Source organism: Aedes albopictus, chromosome 3, assembly GCF_035046485.1.
Source record: "Aedes albopictus strain Foshan chromosome 3, AalbF5, whole genome shotgun sequence".
NCBI lineage: Eukaryota > Metazoa > Arthropoda > Insecta > Diptera > Culicidae > Aedes > Aedes albopictus.
In genome coordinates, this window is record NC_085138.1 from 321,790,028 (window position 1) to 321,807,965 (window position 17,938).

The window sequence follows — 17,938 nt, forward strand, 5'->3', positions numbered from 1 at the left end:
GTTGGATGTAAACACGATCAACCCTTCCAGCTTTACGGTAGCTGGGCAATCAGTGGAGAATGTTGAAAGCATCCAATATCTTTGTAGCCAAATGGCGGCCGATGGTGGCACCAAGATCGACATAGGTACACGGATCAAGAAGGCGAGGGCTGCTTTTACGAGTTTAAGAAATGTATGGAAAAACAGCCAGATTAGTCGACGTACGAAAATCCGAATTTTCAACTCGAACGTGAAATCTGTGCTGCTATACGCTAGTGAAACACGGTGTGTATCAGTGGAGAACACTCAACGGCTGCAGGTCTTCATCAATAGATGCCTGCGGTATATAATTCGTGCATGGTGGCCTCTCAATTGGATCTCCAACGTGGAGCTCCATTATCGATGTCATCAAAAGCCGATAGCGACAGAAATTCGGGAGCGAAAGTGGAGGTGGGTCGGCCACACTCTACGCAGGGGCGGAAACGAAATCTGCAAACAAGCGTTAGACTGGAACCCAGCAGGACATCACAGCAGAGGCAGACCCAGAAGCTCATGGCGGCGCAGCCTCAATAACGAAATAAAGCAAATCGACAGAAATTTGACCTGGCCACAGGTCAAGGCGATGGCTGGCAATCGCCCAGGATGGTAATCTTTCGATTCGACCTTCTGCACCACCGTGGGTGCCCAGGACTGAAAGCAAGTATGTAAGTTATAAAGATTTTTAAAAAAGGTAAAGTTATCCGATACCAACTTTGAGCTGCTATATCTCTGGATTTCATGAACCGATTGCAATGAAATTTTGACCATTCATGACTTATATAATGAGCTTTGGAAAACATTTGACTTACCTGTTAAATTTTCAACAAGAGAAAAAGTTTTAGCGATTTTATTTTTTTTTACGATTTTTTAGCAAATTGGTGTATTTTTAATATGTATTCCATTACTTTTTCAATTTATTGGCGGCTACACACAAAATTTTGTTTACTGGTATTCAGCAAACTTTGCTGATTTTTTTTGTGCTGATTTCATTCAGCAATGCGAATTTACTGAATATCAGCAATTATTTTTCAACTTGCTGAACCATCCAGCAATTTTGACAGTTGATCAGCAACGTTGTGCTGAAATTCAGCAAAAAAGTTGCTGAAATTCAGCAATTTATTTTGCTGATTTTTTTTTGTGCTGGAAGCGTTTCAAAAAATTTGGTGTGTTTGTTGTAACTGTCTTTCAAAACACATTTATATATAAGTCAAGTAGAGGGAAATTAAATGAACTATAATTTGCATCTTGAATTTTGAAACGATGTTGAAGTTTTGGATAATTTGGTGTTTTATTAGAAAAATAATCTTATCGTTATAATTTTCTTCGATGTTAAGAATTTTAAGTTAAGGCGAAACTGGAAGCATTTTTTCATTTTTTTGGTTTTTGATTTTTCATTAAATAACGAAGCAATATTTTCAAAATCGGTTTTCGTACACATGTAGAGTATGGATCAGGGTATCTTCTGATTTTTTTTTGTGGTGGAAAATGTTTTCCATTTTTGCAAAAAACATTTTTTTGTGAAATTTTGTTCAAAAATGATTTCTGCAAAAACGAAAAACATTTTCCACAACAAAAAAAAAAAATCAGAAGATACCCTGATCCGTACTCTACATATGTACGAAAACCAATTTTGAAAATATTGCTTCGTTATTTAATAAAAAATCAAAAACCAAAAAGTGAGAAAATGCTTCCAGTTTCGCCTTAAGTTAACGGTTTTTCATAGCTCATTATATAAGTCATAAATGGTCAAAATTTCATTGCATTCGGTTAATTGAATCCGGAGATATAGCAGCTCAAAGTTGACTATCGGATAATTTTACCTTTTCCAAGAATCTTTATAACTTCTGGGAGAATGGCCCGATATTTCCCAAATTTAGACCACTGATACTAAACTAGTTGATGAACTTACAGTAAAATATTTGATGTACTTTTCCAAAAGTTACAGCTAGGGTATCGCGCCACTTGGGCGGTGGCCTCTATATTCATCTGTTTTCCGCTATAACTCAGTCAAATTTGAACCAATTGACACAATTTTTGGAATGTGGTGAGATAGGTATAATATCTAACCGTGTACAAGCCAACTGGTTCAAAATTGACTGAGTTATAGTGGAAAACAGACGAATATAGAAGCCACCGCCCAAGTGGCGCGATACGCTAGTTGAACATTTTTTGAAAAGTGAAAATTTTGCCTGTCCCGATCATTTTGTCTATCCCCTGTAAATTAAAATCACACATCACATATGGTGCTAGTGGACTTGTAGTTTGTCATTCAGAAACTCACGATTATATCCGATTCTGTACGAATCTACTGATTGATTGTATATAGCATCTTTCATGTTCTTACACGACTATATGAAACAAAATCGAAATTGAAATTGCATTTGGTATTTTTCACAGCCATTATCAACAAATACACATACTATTATACAACTCTGGTTCCAATTATGAAAATATACGATTTTGTCCAAACAATGATTTACGATATGTGGTTGGCTGGGTCGCTAGTGCAACCCCGATTGTCGTGAAACTTGGTGGGTTTATGACAAACATACGGGTCTAATTATTTTCAATGAACTACAGTAGTTCATCGAAAATAGTTCCGTAACGTGGGTAGATCACCTCAGAACGGTGCGTTACGGTATAAGATGTACCAGATCAAGTTTCAATCTTGCTATTTTCCTGCCTAAAGTGGGAGCATGGAATAAAAGTTGATGTGTTTTTTTTTAGTTTGAGTATTATTTTATGTTTTGACTTTTACTTCAAGCGGTTTCTGTTATTATTTACTCATCTTTTCCTCTTCAAACTTGTGTTAGTCGGCATAGGGACTGGGATCATTTGGGCAGGAGCACCTATTTTGGGCACTTGCTGCTATAACTCAGTCAATTGCAAACCGATTGACTTAATTTTTTGAACATGGTTAGATACTGTGCGTATCTGATCGTGTCTCAAAAATCAAGACAATCGGTTCAAAATTGACTGAGTTATAGCAGCAAGTGCCCAAAATAGGTGCTCCTGCCCAAATGGTCCCAGACCGTACTTGTTTCTGTTGCGCTGTCACATTTTTTCTGGTCCTCGCGTGAAAGTTGATTCAGCCGATTAAAAGATTCCGCCTGCGATACCGAAGAAGATCAGTGAAGTATTATTTTCCTGTAGACCGGACGTTCCTCCGGAGGTTCTGTATAAGATTCCAATTGGATTTTCCATTAGAAGTTCCTTCCGAGATTCCTCCAAGAATTCCTTCGCGGAATATTTTATAAATTTCTTTTGCGCTACGTTTAAGAAATCTCCTGAAGGAATTACCGTAGGAATTACCGTAGGAATTCCTGAAGGAATAACCGTAGGAATTCCTGAAGGAATAACCGTAGGAATTCCTGAAGGAATTACTGTAGGAATTCCTGGAGAAATTACCGTAGGAATTCCTGAGGAAATTGCCGTAGGAATTCCTGGAGGAATTGATGAAGGAATTCCTGGAGGAATTGCCATAGAAATTCCTGGAGGAATTGCTGTAGGAATTCATGGAAGAAATGCCGTAGGAAATCCTGAAGGAATTGCCGTAAGAATTCCTGAAAGAATTGCCGTAGGAATTCCTGGAGGAATTGCCGTAGGAATTCCTGGAGGAATTGCCGTAGGAATTCCTGGAGGAATTGCCGTAGGAATTCCTGGAGGAATTGCCGCAGGAATTCCTGGAGGAATTGCCGTAGGAATTCCTGGAGGAATTGCCGTAGGAATTCCTGGAGGAATTGCCGTAGGAATTCCTGGAGGAATTGCCGTAGGAATTCCTGGAGGAATTGCCGACGAAATTCCTAGAGGAATTACCGTAGGAATTCCTAGAGGAATTACCGTAGGAACTCCTAGAGGAATTCCTATAGGAATTACCGAAGGAACGGTTCAAAATTGACTGAGTTATAGCAGCAAGTGCCCAAAATAGGTGCTCCTGCCCAAATGGTCCCAGACAGTACTTGTTTCTGTTGCGCTGTCACATTTTTTCTGGTCCTCGCGTGAAAGTTGATTCAGCCGATTAAAAGATTCCGCCTGCGATACCGAAGAAGATCAGTGAAGTATTATTTTCCTGTGGACCGGACGTTCCTCCGGAGGTTCTGTATAAGATTCCAATTGGATTTTCCATTAGAAGTTCCTCCCGAGATTCCTCCAAGAATTCCTTCGCGGAATACGTTAGAAATTTCTCCTGCGCTACGTTTTAGAAATCTAATGAAATTTTTCTACAGAATTTCTTGGAGTTCCTTCAGAACCATTTTGAAGTTTTTCCAAGGGATTGCTTCTGGGATTCCCCTAAGTAATCTCTCAAGTAATGTTTTGATAGTCAATTAGTCTTGTAGAGGATTTGAGAACCGTTATAAAATCTCATACCTTTTATTTCGGTTTTATGATGGTTTTAAGAACCTCTTCTAGTCTATTTAACGAAAAGAAAATAACTTGGGATCGTTCGATTCCACTCGATTATCTCCTGGAACTCGATAAGAAGTTTTTTTTTTCTTTCAGGGATCGACTATTATTTTAACTGGAGACTTTTAGTGGTTATGTTGGGTTTATTGTTTACCCAACGATTCGGCACTTAGAGATGGTGCCTTCATCAGGGGGAAAATAATGACAAAACGAGAACATTGTTTTCCTCCTGATGAAGGCACCATCCTTAAGTGCCGAAAAATTAAGGAATTAGAGTTTGTTAAAGAATTCATTCAGGGTTTTACTCAAGGGGTCCTCTAGAAATTCTTCCATGAGTTCTTTCTGAAATTCACCCATAAGTTCTTTCTGAAATTTCTTCGGGAGTATCTCCAGGATTTTCTACAGAAGTTCCTACGAAAACTAATTCAAGATTTTATTCCTAAAAGTCCTTAAGAAATTCCTACTGGGATACCTGCAGAAGTTTCTTCGGCGATTTTCGAAGAGGTTTTTCCTGGTCCTCCAGAAACTCTTCCAGGAGTTCTTTTTACAATTATTCCAGCAGTAGCTCCTGCGTTTGCAACAGAAGTTCCTACTATAATTCTTTCAAGTTTTTTCCCCTGAAAGTCCGTCAGAAACTCATACTAGAATTCCTGCGGTTTCCCAAGAGATTTTTCCTAGAACTATAGCAAACATTTTTATGGGTTACCACCGGAAGTTTCATCTGAAACTCTTTAGAGATTTTCTTCTAGCATTCTTCCGGGATTTTTTTTTAGAAATTTCGCCAACATCCTGCAGGGGTTCCTTAAGAAGTTTCTTCTGGAGATTTCTGACAGGACAGTCTGCTCGAGATTTTAGCAGGAGCTTATTTTTGAATTCTTGAAGTGCTTTATATAATTCACGGGATTTTCTTCACAATCATCTTACAATTTTTTCAGGGTTTTCTCAATGAGTCTTTCTGCGAATCCCCCAGAAGTTAGTTCTGATAATTCTTCAGGAATTTCTTATGGAAATCCTCTTGAAGTTCCTTTTGGTCATCCTCAAGGAGTTCTTTTTGGGAATCTTCCTGGATTTTTGGAATCTATCACGGCTTCTGGTAATGCTGGAGGAAGTCCATCTGAAAACCTTGATGAGTTCCTTCTCAAAATTCTTCTGGAGTTTCTTCTGGAAATCATTCAAAAGTTTCTTCTGAAAATCCTCCAAATGTTGCTCCAGAAATTCTATCTGGTTATATTTTTATGATTTGTATATTTATGTTTTTTTTATACAAAAACCTGTACCTTTATTTTTAATCTTAGCTCAAAAACAAAATGCAGGATTCCGTATGATCATGACCAATTATCTTCTCGACAGTTTTTTTCCATTACAGTTCAAAGTACAGTGATTCCTAAAAGTACCTTTCCTAGAGGTGTTCCAGAAGGAAATTCTGCAAGTATTTAAAAAAAAACCCTTAAGATATTCTTGTAATAGTTTCTACAGACTTTTATGAAGAAAATAAAAATTTTGCAATAAAATCAATAAATGGATTTCGTAAAGAAATCCATGGAGATACTTTAGAAAAGTCAGAGAAAAATCCCTAGCCTAGAAATATGTATGAAACTTAAATTAACACCTGGTATTTGACTTTAATTTGATGTGCTGCTTTTGGAACCGTATTTTAAAAGCATTTCTGATACGAGTTGAACTTGAAGATAATAAATATTTTCTTATCGGTTCCCTCTCTTATTCTTGTTGAAAGATAGAGTGAAATTCTTTTTTAAGATTTTTTTTGGAACATTCTGTAGAGTGTGTAGTTTCATGAGGAAAGATTTATTATACTTGAGAATTGACACAAGCACCTTATTCACAAATGTACAGCATTTGGGATTACAAGGCATATTTTTTGCCAGGAAAGTCGAGAAAATATCCCGACCGGAAGGAAAACTGCACCCATTGTCTACGCGTTGGCGACCTAAAGCCTAATCTACTGAGATAACTGGATTATGAGGACTAAATGAGTACAAAACAAAAGGACATATCTAATTGCTGGAGAGCATTGTCGTAGTAAATCCTGCCAGTAAGCTTTGTGAAATTTTCGACAAAATTCAAAGACTTATCTGATTGCGTATAACAAAATTTGGCTATATGGTTGAACATACGTTTTAGGACGTAACCTCTTCGGATGACTCTTCCGAAGTTTAAAGGGCTGAAACCCTTTCTGGAACTCCGGTAAATATTTCTACACAGAAAGAAATTACGCCATTTTTTTATTAAGTGAAAGAATAGTAAAATTTACGAATTTATAGCTTTTGTAAACAAAGCCCACTAATAAAAATGTATTATACACTGTCGACTAGGAGTGATCAAAATTGAGGCTCAACGTAGAAATATTTGTTATCTGTTATCCGAAATATCAATATCCGCAGAAACAACGCTACATGGTGACCGTAAGATATTTTCGTCCAGTTGGAAAATGTAATTATGATCATTAGAAAATGAGGAATCCTTTTTATTTTCAAACATAGTATCATTTTTTTGCGAAAAGCTTGTTATAAACATTCTAGGATACGTGCGTTTGACTGCTAGTTTCAAATTTGTGGCATTCTGCCAAACAGAACAATTATTCGTTGACCAAAATAAAGTTACGCTAAAAAAGCACTACATGGCGACCGTTACATGTCTTCGTCGCATGCCACTCCATCCAGAAGCATCAATATTCAATTGTCTTGTTGTTGAAGTCACGATCATATTGAAAATGTGTATAGATTTGTAGTTTACTGTCAAAAAAGTTATTACACGTACGTAAGCATCCAATACCTCACCGGAATCAAGATAAACTAAATCCATCATTTGGCGACCGAAAGGCTGATGTTATATTATTCTGAAAGAATTCAGAAGTCCTTATTGAACCTCAAATGATTTTCATAGCAAGGTGTCGCTGAGAATGCCCAGTGGAGTAACAAACTCGATATCAATAGGGTGGCTAAAGAGTTCAGGAATTACTGTGCGATTCACTATTGAAATTAGCGAGGTATCATGTACCAACTTAATTCACTATCCAGACTTGGCAGTTCCCAAAATGTTCATTGTCATCAATCAGTACCGTGGAATATGATTCATTCGCAGTCAAACATAAAGAGACTCTACTCACGCTTTGCACTCGGAACTGCTGGGCGCCGTCAGCTCCAGCATCTGCGACACGTTGGTGTTGATCAGGAAGAAGGTGTTCTTGTCGACGGCGCTCTGCCGCACCAGGATCAGGTTGGTTTTGGTGATCGGGTTGAAGCGGCCCTCGGTGATTTTGCTCTCGCTACCGCCGAGACCGGGACTAGAGTGGTACTTGAGTAGGTATTTGTCATCCTGGGTGGGGAGGAAGTGGAAACGAGTGAGTGAGATAAGTCAATGACTCAATGACGAGGTTGAAGCATACCTGTTTTTGTAGTAAAACCATCATATCCTCGAACAACAATCCATGCAGTTGTACGCCGGGATTCTTCTTCATCGTTAACGCTCCGTCGTGAATCAGTTTACGAACAGTTAAGTCAATATTCTGCGTGTTTAGAGAATCAAAAAATCGATTAGTGTTTCAAGTACTTAGAGTTTGATGAACTCAAGTAGCTTACCTTAAATTCACTAGGAGCGTCCTTGTCTAAGCCACTTTTGTCTAACTTACGTTGAATAGTGATAAGCCTGTGAACAAAAAATAACAGTAAATGAAAACAAGTACTGTGAAACGAATTTTTCAAGCGATTCCTCGAAAAGTTCCAGTAGAAGTTCCTTTATTGATTGATTGATTTGTCTTTCTTAAAGAGACTTTCAGACCTTGGCAATAAGTTCCTTTAGAAAGCTCTGGAGAATCCTGTGGAATAATTCTTTAGAAAAATACCGGGGATGTTCCAAGAGGAAAAGCCAGAGAAGCTTTTAGGGCAAAACCCACAGGATTTTCTGAAGTAATTGCCGTAAGAATTCCCGAAAGAAGTGCCGCTGGAACTCTAGGAAGAGTTACTGCAGATATTTCTGCACAAATTGCCGCTGGCATCCTTGAAAGAATTTCCGCAAGAATTCCTGGATAAATTGCGGCAGAAGTTTGAGGAAACATTGTCACAAGGTATTCTGAAAGAATTGCCGCAGGAATTTTTGACGGAATTTTCCTAGATTTACCGCAGGGACTCCTGAAGGATTTGTCGCAACATTTCCTGTAGGAATAGTCATAGGGGCTCCTGAATTAAGTCCCACAAGAGTTTCTGGAAATATTGTGGCATGAATTCCTGGAGGAATTGCCGTAGGAATTCATGGAAGAAATGCCGTAGGAAATCGTGAAGGAATTGCCGTAAGAATTCCTGAAGGAGTTGCCGTAGGAATTGCTGGAGGAATTGCCGTAGGAATTCCTAAAGCAATTGCCGTGGGAATTCCTGGAGGTATTATCGTAGGAATTCCTGGAGGAACTGTCGTAGGAATTCCTGGAGGAATTGCCGTAGGAATTCCTGGAGGACTTTCCGTAGGAATTCCTGGAGGAATTGCCGTGGGAATTCCTGGAGAAATTGCCGTGGAAATTCCTGGAGAAAGTGCCGTAGGAATTCCTGGAGGAATCGCCGTACGAATTCCTGGAGGAATTGCCGTAGGAATTCCTGAAGGAATTTCCGCAAGAATTCCTGGAGGAATTGCCACAAGAATTCTTGGTCGAATCGCCGTAGGAATTCCTGGAGGAATTACCGTAGGAATTTCTGAATGAATTGCCGTAGGAACTCCTGGAGGAATTGCCGTAGGAATTCCTGGAGGGATTGCCGTAGGAATTCCTGGAGGGATTGCCGTAGGAATTCCTGGATGAATTACCGTAGGAATTCCTGGAGGAATTGCCGTAGAAATTCCTGGAGGAATTTCCGTACAAATTCTCATAGGAATTGCCGTAGAAATTCTCATAGGAATTTCCGTTGGAATTCCCTAAAGAATTGCCGTAGGAATTCCTAAAGGAATTGCCGTAGGAATTTCTAAAGGAATTGCCGTAGGAATTTCTAAAAGAATTGCCGTAGGAATTCCTAAAGGAATTGCTGTAGGAATTCCTGGAGGAATTGCCGTAGGAATTCCTGGAGGAATTGCCGTAGAAATTCGTGGAGGAACTGCCGTAGGAATTCGTGGAGGAATTGCCGTAGGAATTCCTGGAGGAATTGCCGTAGGAATTCCTGGAGGAATCGCCGTAGAAATTCCTGGAGGAATTGCCGTAGGAATTCCTGGAGGAATTGTCGTAGGAATTCCTAGAGGAATTGCCGTAGGAATTCCTGGAGGAATTGTCGTAGGAATTCCTGGAGGAATTGTCGTTTGAATTCCTGGGGGAATTGCCGTAGGAATTCCTGGAGGAGTTGCCGTAAGAATTCCTGGAGGAGTTGCCGTAGGAATTCCTGGAGGAATTGGCGTAGCGATTCCTTGAGGAATTGCCGTAGGAATTCCTAGAGGAATTGCCGTAGGAATTCCTGGAGGAATTACCGAAGGAATTGCCGTAGGAATTCCTGAAGGAATTGCCGTAGAAATTCTTGAATGAATTACTGTTAGTATTCCAAAGTTTGGACAGGAATTGTAGTAGGTTCTCAAAATTGCTGTAAAAAGTAACACTCACTTATGATTATCCTCCTCAGTCCGGACCGCCTGGTTGACGTGGTCCAATATTCGCTTGGAGGATTCCAGAGCTTTGCGGATCGCTTGCGCCTCCTGTTCGTTGTCCGGCTGGACACGCATCGTAAAGTTGTACAGGTTATCGAACAGCAGCGGGTACTTGGTCAGTCGCTGCAGTACGGTCGGAAGCAGGTCTTTCAGCTGTAACCGTCGACAGGCCTTGTGCGATTCGGCCTTGATCAACAGCTGCTGCAGTTTGTCGTCCTTTTTCCGTCGCTCCTTGAGCGCTTCCAGGGCGATCTGCTGGCGGGCACAGAAGTACGCGGCATGCTCTTTAAGGTCCTCACCGGACTGGCCTTCGAACTGTAAGGGGGAATAAGATCAAGATCGTTGAAGTTGCCTGATTCTGGCTGAATTTCACTGGCACTTACCATCAACAGCAGCAGATCGCCGGTTTCCCGCACGATGTTGCTGTGCTCTATCCGCCGTTGCTTCAGATAGCTCTCGAAGGTGCTGTGCAGCTCCTGCAGTTTCCGCAACGAGGGTGGAAATAACAGCGGCAACAGGTCGTTGCACGAGGGTTCCGTTTGGAGCGATCGCATGAATATGCCCTCCAGTAACCGCAGCGTCCGCACGTGGTTCCTTTCAGTTTGGTAAATTTCTGCAAAGGGAATTTACTTTATGATGAATACGAACGTAACATGAGCGTAACCAGACTGTTGGTACAACCTGGCTACGTCCCTGGTTCACATTGTTCTAAACCTTAATATACTGACCGTTTATCACTTCCTGTCGCTTCTTTTCGGCATCACAGAGGGTGGCGAGTATGTCCGCCGGTATGTTGGAGCTCCAGTCAACCTCCAGCTCGACGTTGCCTTCGTCCTCGCTGTCGACCCATTCGCGAGCCGTGGGTAGCAGGATCGTCGTACCGCCGAACCCGCTCAGGTTGGCCACATTGGGACCACCGGGCGAACCGAACAGACCGGAACTGTTGCTGGCCGACGTGTTGGCACACGGCGCCACCGCCGAACCCGGGGGAGCTCCTGGACCAGCCGAGGCTCCTCCCGCTGGGCCGCCGACCGCTTCGAGCGAGGTCGACCTGCTGTCCAGCGCAAGTGGAAGACTAGATGTGGAACTGCTGGAGTAGTTGTTGTTGATCAGCGATGAGGCCTCGTTCTGTTCGTCACTGTTTCAAGAGATAAGAAAAATAACATGGTTATTATAACTACATAGAGATACCCTCGGATCTGGATCTAACCCCTCATTTTCACAACTCATCGCCTTGGACCGAATCTTGAACCGGTCTTGCACCGCGGAGTGCACCACTGTTCGATCTCGTTCGGATTTCTTTCGTCTTCCGCCGATTCTACAATCGGATCGTTTCTCCTACCATGGCTCAACTACTGTGTGGCATTCGCCATTTGTCACGTTCGACGGCACCGTCTTCCTACCCAAGCTACACTGCAGAAATGCAATTGATGCTAATGATTTACTGGCACCCAAGTGAACAACCGTGAACCGCGATGGGGGACGACGATACCGAGAACCCTACCACAGGATGTAACCCCCCCAACCAACCGAAACACCGACGAGGTACATAACCTCATTTTATGATTGCGAATCCCGCAATCGGGAAATCGGGTTAATGGTTCCATAAATCATGGATTTTTAAGTGGAATTCCACGGGGACCAACTCAACCTCTGGCAAATCGTGTGTGTTCTAATTAAGAGAATGTGACACTAATTAGTTCATTTGGGTGAGAGTAGTTACCTAAATAGGGCCACATGAAGGTCGGTCGAACCGTACACCAACCTAACAACGTCACAGTCATAGGATGAAGCGTCGAGAAACAAAAAAACATGATTGATTGACATTGAGCTGTATTACACGTAAGCTAGAAAAAAAGTTCAAAACTATTACTTTCCAACAATGCCATGGTTTTCACACGAAAAATACATTGAAACAGCACAAAGTAACAGTTATTAAAACTAATTAAAACTCAATAGTCAGCTAGAAATAAAACATAACAACAAGTGCGTGCACCACAGCTTCTTTATGATAACAACAAAATGCCATTGTTTCTATTGCGATGACTGCTGCTGTGACAACAGTGTTACCAGCGCATTACAAACAGATGTGTTCATACAGTCAAGTCTTCGTACGGCGAAAAAAATATGCACGCAGAAGTAAAAAAAATGGCTTTTAGTGTAAACTCTTACACAATTAAAAAAAAATATTTTCATGCTTAATGGCAAAGCCGAAAAACTTCCCCGCTTAATTATTACTTTAACACTTTTGCAATGTTGCCAATTGCCTTCGCATCGGAATTTTTTTTAAATATTTTTCAATCACACATGCATCAATGATCTAATTGTTGACCACTGCTATTACCTAAACTGTTAGCATGACTGCCAGTTCTTTTTTTTCAATTTCAGGGGCGTTCCAGTTACAGGGCTATTCCAGATGGTCTCAGGTGTTTCATGGGGTTTCAGGGACGTTCCAGGGGATGTTAGGGATTTTATTGGGTGTTCTAGGGATGTTTCATGGAATTTCAGAATCGTTCTTGGGGGTTTCAGAGGGTTTCAGGCGTTTATCACAGGGTTTCAGGGGGTTGCGGAAGGTTCAGGGGCATTCCAGGCGAGCTTAAAAGGATTTCATGGGTGTTCCAGGCAGGCTTGTCCGCACTGAGCGCATGAAAATTCTGCTCTTTGGATTTACACCATGAAGCACATCATAAATTAGAAATCTTTTCATCTTATCAGATAGAAGAATGTTGAAATATTGTAAATGTCATTTCGAACTGTCGAAAAACCGCACCGCAGAGCCACACGGAGCGCGCAAAAAGATTTTCACCCGGGTGAAAACACTCCAGTGAATTTCACTTTGAACGGCCCGTGCGGCGCTGCGGTGCAGTTTTTTGACAGTTTGAAATGACATTTAGAATATTTCAACATCCTTCTATCTGATAAGATGAAAAGATTTCGAATTTGTGATGTGCTTGATGGTGTAAATCCAAAGAGCAAAATTTTCATGCACTCAGTGCGGACAAGCCTGGTTCCAGGGGTTTCAGGAACGTTCCAGGTGTTTCAAGGGGTTTCAAGGAATTTCAAGGGTTTCCCAGGGGATTTTAGGGGCGTTCCAAGGGTGTTTCTGCGGATTTCAAGAGCGTCCCAGGGGTTTTCAAAAAGTTACAGGGATGTCCTAGACAGTGTTGCGAAGTTTCAATATCAACCATATTTCATGCTGAAATTGAGATAGACAACCGCTCATTTTTCTATTTATCATCAATTGACTGGCTTCTGATCATTCTATTGACACCAACCCCAGCATCAGTCAAGGCTCTCCGAAGACTGATGATCGGCTCCTATCATTCAATTGAGCCTCAGCTAGCATGTATAATTTGAGGTTTCACAGGTTTAAAGCTTCGTTCGTCACTGATGAATGACAATTCATTCATTTGACAAGGACCGCTTCCTATTTGAAGAGTGCTCAACCATTTTAAACATGACCAAACGCAAAAATGACTGAAAAGATTTGTTGGTTACTGTTCAAAAGAAATGATAAATTTATGCAACAGGTTTCAGAGCATTTCAGGGTGTTTTAAGAATGTTTCATGGAATCTCAAAGAGTTTCAGAAGTGTCAAGGACGTTCCAAAGGACGTTCTGAGAGCGCTTGAATTTCAGAAGAGTTCCTGGGGTTTTAGGGAGTTGCATGGGCGTTCCAGAGGGAGATTACATATTTTTTGTAGCTTCAACCCATTATGGGCCACGATTTTCATAAAGAAAAGCTTGTGTTCAGTTTTAAAATATTATGGAACTGTTCTGAGAGTTTTATTATTTTTTTGTTAGTTGATCTGTGTCCTCGTTTATTTTCTGTTGTTGCATGCAGCACATGTGTGTCGTTCGAAACTTGCACGCGAAATCATAGGCAGCTATATTATCCTTCATTTCTATTGCATACAGTCAGTATCGGACAAAACAATAAGACCACCAACTATTTTTCATACGAAATGGTCAAGTTTGACGAGATGATGCTCGGATTCTAGTAAGCCGATTTGGCTGAAATTTTGACAGACGCCATGGAGTTACGTGAGTTTTGTTTTGTAACCCTTTGGAGCCAACAACACATTCAATAAAACAGAATACTTGTCTTCAGAAAAGTTGTTGCAAATTGAGTCCTCTATTAAGGAAAAATGGGAATATTTGTATTTGAGTCTACCATTGTTCGGAAGGCTGAATTTGGATATGGGTTACGTTCATATGTATTCATTTAACCTTTGTTAAGAATATCAGAGTATGTTTTATATTCTGTGTTCTAGGTGTTCCAAACAGTTCTGTAGTAACGTCCTACAAAACTACAAGAATAACTTTATGTGTTTTCGCCATAAATAATAGCATTACATAATCTCATTGGAGCCATGAAGCTCTTGAAATCTTCAATGCCATTTATAGACACTATAGGGGTATTCTAGGTCAGCCAAACTACATTGGAGTTCAGAACTTCAGGTCTACACTCGTAACAGTAGTCATATCTGTTATTCTGAGTAACGTTGCATAATCATCCGCGGTTAGTGGACCAATCAAAACACTAACACTAAACATTTGGGACATTCAGGGTTATCCAAACTGTCCTATAATGAAGTCCTTAAAATCAACAAGAATAACTTTGTGTTTTCGCTTTAAATAGTAGCATTCCATAATCTGCTGGAATCCGTGAAGCTCTTGAAATCTCAAATGTCATTTAGAGACACCATTGTGATATTCCATGTCAGCAAAACTATCTTGGAGTTCAGAATTTCAGGTCTACACTCGTAACAGTAGCCATCCCGAGCAAAAGCGGATAACAAAGTTATATCACTTTGACAACAAACTGTGGTATTGGTGTTAACATTTTGTTATTTTTGTTTTTTTTTTGTTTTGAATTGATGAAAACCAGAAAACATATTTAATTATCGATAATAACACAATCTGTTTTCAAAGCTTTTCCAAAACTGAGAGTCTGATGAACCTCGGATCTTAAAATAGATTCCGCATTTCACCTTCGATGCGTCTGTAGTACTAAATAAGGCGTAGCCTTCAATTACTCTCACTCTCATTGAGTCTCGTTGGTATAGGGGCTATCGGCTGCGACCAACAATCACTTGATCAGGGTTCGAGACCCGCCTGAGCGCAATAGTTCAAAACATTGGTTGTAATTTATAAGAAACTTTTTTCTATTGATGATGATGTCGGCAAAGTAGATTTTTACTATTTTGGTCGATAAAATAGCTCTGAATGATAACTAATTGATTACAAAACCAGTATTCAATCAGCTACATTTTTTCATGATGATAAGTAAATGTAATGCTGAGCAACATAATCTATAACACAATTAGTTATCAACTTAACTTAACTTCTTATCATTTTGGTATCCCAGGAATAAATTTGAGCTATCATTTTTGTTATGTTGGCTCTTAATTCACCCTAAATGATAACAAACTCAATTATCAAACGAATGATAACCAGGTAATAGAACTTGTTATAATTTTTTTTATTCGCCTTTGATCGGGTATCTGATTTAATGAGTAACGTTGCATAATCAATCGCGGTGAATGGACCAAAAGTCTACTTGATATTATTATAAACTTTTGGGACATTCAGGGTCGTCCAAACTGTCCTGAAGTCTAGCTCTTGACAGTTAGAGTAGTTATTCTCACAATGAACTGTAACATTACGCATCCAACTGTAATCTGTAATCCCCCTGACATTTCATGAGCCATTGTAGGGTAGGTAATCAAAATTTGAACCAAATTGCGGCTTTCTGAAGCAGTGCAAATTTTAAGTGATTTTTTCTCCCACATGGAAATAATTTACTACGGCAAAATCGTATGTACATGAAAGCCACGGGTATAAGCTTTCTGTTAAATGGTAAAATGTTTGTATTTGCACCGAATTTCATTGAAATATTTGATTTTTCATCAACAATGATTTTAATCTTAATTTGAACCATCGTAATCATAATTTGAACCAATTTTAATCTTAATTTGAACTACTGGCGGCAGCAGCTCGAGCAACTCACAAAACAGCCAATTCCATGCTAAACAATGAAAAATCGCATGAATCTGCTAATTCTCATACCTATTTTTCATTAGGCAGTGGAATCCCAACTCAGAATGTACGAAATTCTTTAGGAATTTGGAAACTAAATTTGGAATTTTTCATCCCCCAAGAGTAAACAAAGCAACCACTAGCGCAATCTACAGGCCAACACTAGAAGCTCACCCCCGTTCACTAGTTCAAATTTAGATTATAAATGGTTCAACTTAAGATAACATTCTCCAAGTAAGAATCACTTAAATTTGATAATTTTATGACAAATAATGCGGTATATTATTCGGTTGGTCGATTCTACGATAAATAAGCTTTCATTTGACGTGTTCACATATTGCGTGTGATACAATGCATGAGCTGTACGAGTGCACCGAAAATATGCTTTCTGTTGGGGGAAATGGGTGAAATCACAGTGATTTTTCAATTGCCTGTTTTCCATGACAAAAACGCTTTTTTCAATGCTTTTAAAGTCCATGTTATCAGGTTATATTACGGAAAGCTGTTTAACATCTTTTTCGGAACAATATTTGCCTGAAAAGTACGTCGTTTTAATGAATTTTGAAATGGTTCAAATTAAGATTACAATTTGACTAGTTCAAAGTTTGATTTCTTACCCTAAGATAGTTTTGAGATATTCCAGATCAACCAAACTAGGGTAAGAAATCAAACTTTGAACTAGTCAAATTGTAATCTTAATTTGAACCATTTCAAAATTCATTAAAACGACGTACTTTTTAGGCAAATATTGTCCCGAAAAAGATGGTAAACAGCTTTTTGTCATATAACCTGATAACATGGACTTTAAAAGCATTGAAAAAAGCGTTTTTGTCATGGAAAACAGGCAATTGAAAAATCACTGTGATTTCACCCATTTCCCCCCAGAGAAAGCACATTTTCGGTGCACTCGTACAGCTCATGCATTGTATCGCACGCAATATGTGAACACGTCAAATGAAAGCTTATTTATCGTAGAATCGACCAACCGAATAATATTCCGCATAATTTGTCATAAAATTATCAAATTTAAGTGATTCTTACTTGGAGAATGTTATCTTAAGTTGAACCATTTGTAATCTAAATTTGAACTAGTAAACGGGGGTGAGCTTCTAGTGTTGACCTGTAGATTGCGCTAGTGGTTGCTTTGTTTACTCTTGGGGGATGAAAAATTCCAAATTTAGTTTCCAAGTTCCTGAAGAGTTTAGAACATTCTTAGTTGAAATTCCACTGCCTAATGAAAAATAGTTATGGGAATTAGCAAATCCATGTGTTTTTCTATTGTCCAGCATAAAATTGGCTGTTGTGGGAGATGCTCGAGCTGCTGCCACCAGTAGTTCAAATTAAGATTAAAATTGGTTCAAATTATGATTACGATGGTTCAAATTAAGATTAAAATCATTGTTAACGAATAATCGAATTTTTCAATGAAATTCGGTGCAAATACAAACTTTTTACCACTTAACAGAAAGCTTATACCTGTGACTTTCATGTACATAAGATTTTGCCGTAGTAAATTATTTCCATCTGTGAGAAAAAATCACTCAAAATTTGGGCTACTTCGGAAAGCCGCAATTTGGTTCAACTTTTGATTTCCTACCCTACTTCGGAGACCATAGCTTCAGGTCTACACTCGTGATAATGTCTTTTGCCACTTCGTTAAGTAATGTTACCCTGTATTAAAAAAATGAAGAAGAAGTATGTGCTTAGGACGAAAGACTTCCGGCCCCTGACCTCCAAGAAATTGCGGAGGAGGTTGTCCGGTTGAAAAGCAACAAAGCCGCTGGAGCAGATCAACTACCAAGCGAGCTTCTAAAATACGGTGGAGAAACACTGGTGAGAGCACTC

The 17,938-nt window shown here is 39.7% G+C and overlaps 1 protein-coding gene across 5 annotated transcripts in view; it reads right to left on the bottom strand.

The window, feature by feature from the left end:
• The window catches only part of LOC109401184 (uncharacterized), a 405,345-nt gene that overhangs the window by 72,725 nt on the left and 314,682 nt on the right, over nucleotides 1-17,938 (bottom strand). For all 5 annotated transcript variants that reach the window (XM_062842782.1, XM_062842781.1, XM_062842784.1 and 2 more), the window contains 6 exons: nucleotides 10,782-11,191; nucleotides 10,437-10,666; nucleotides 10,010-10,368; nucleotides 8,022-8,088; nucleotides 7,829-7,948; nucleotides 7,550-7,758 (listed from right to left, as the gene is read on the bottom strand). In XM_062842782.1, the coding sequence (XP_062698766.1) occupies nucleotides 7,550-7,758; nucleotides 7,829-7,948; nucleotides 8,022-8,088; nucleotides 10,010-10,368; nucleotides 10,437-10,666; nucleotides 10,782-11,191 (1,395 nt within the window). The remainder of the gene's footprint in view (nucleotides 1-7,549; nucleotides 7,759-7,828; nucleotides 7,949-8,021; nucleotides 8,089-10,009; nucleotides 10,369-10,436; nucleotides 10,667-10,781; nucleotides 11,192-17,938) is intronic.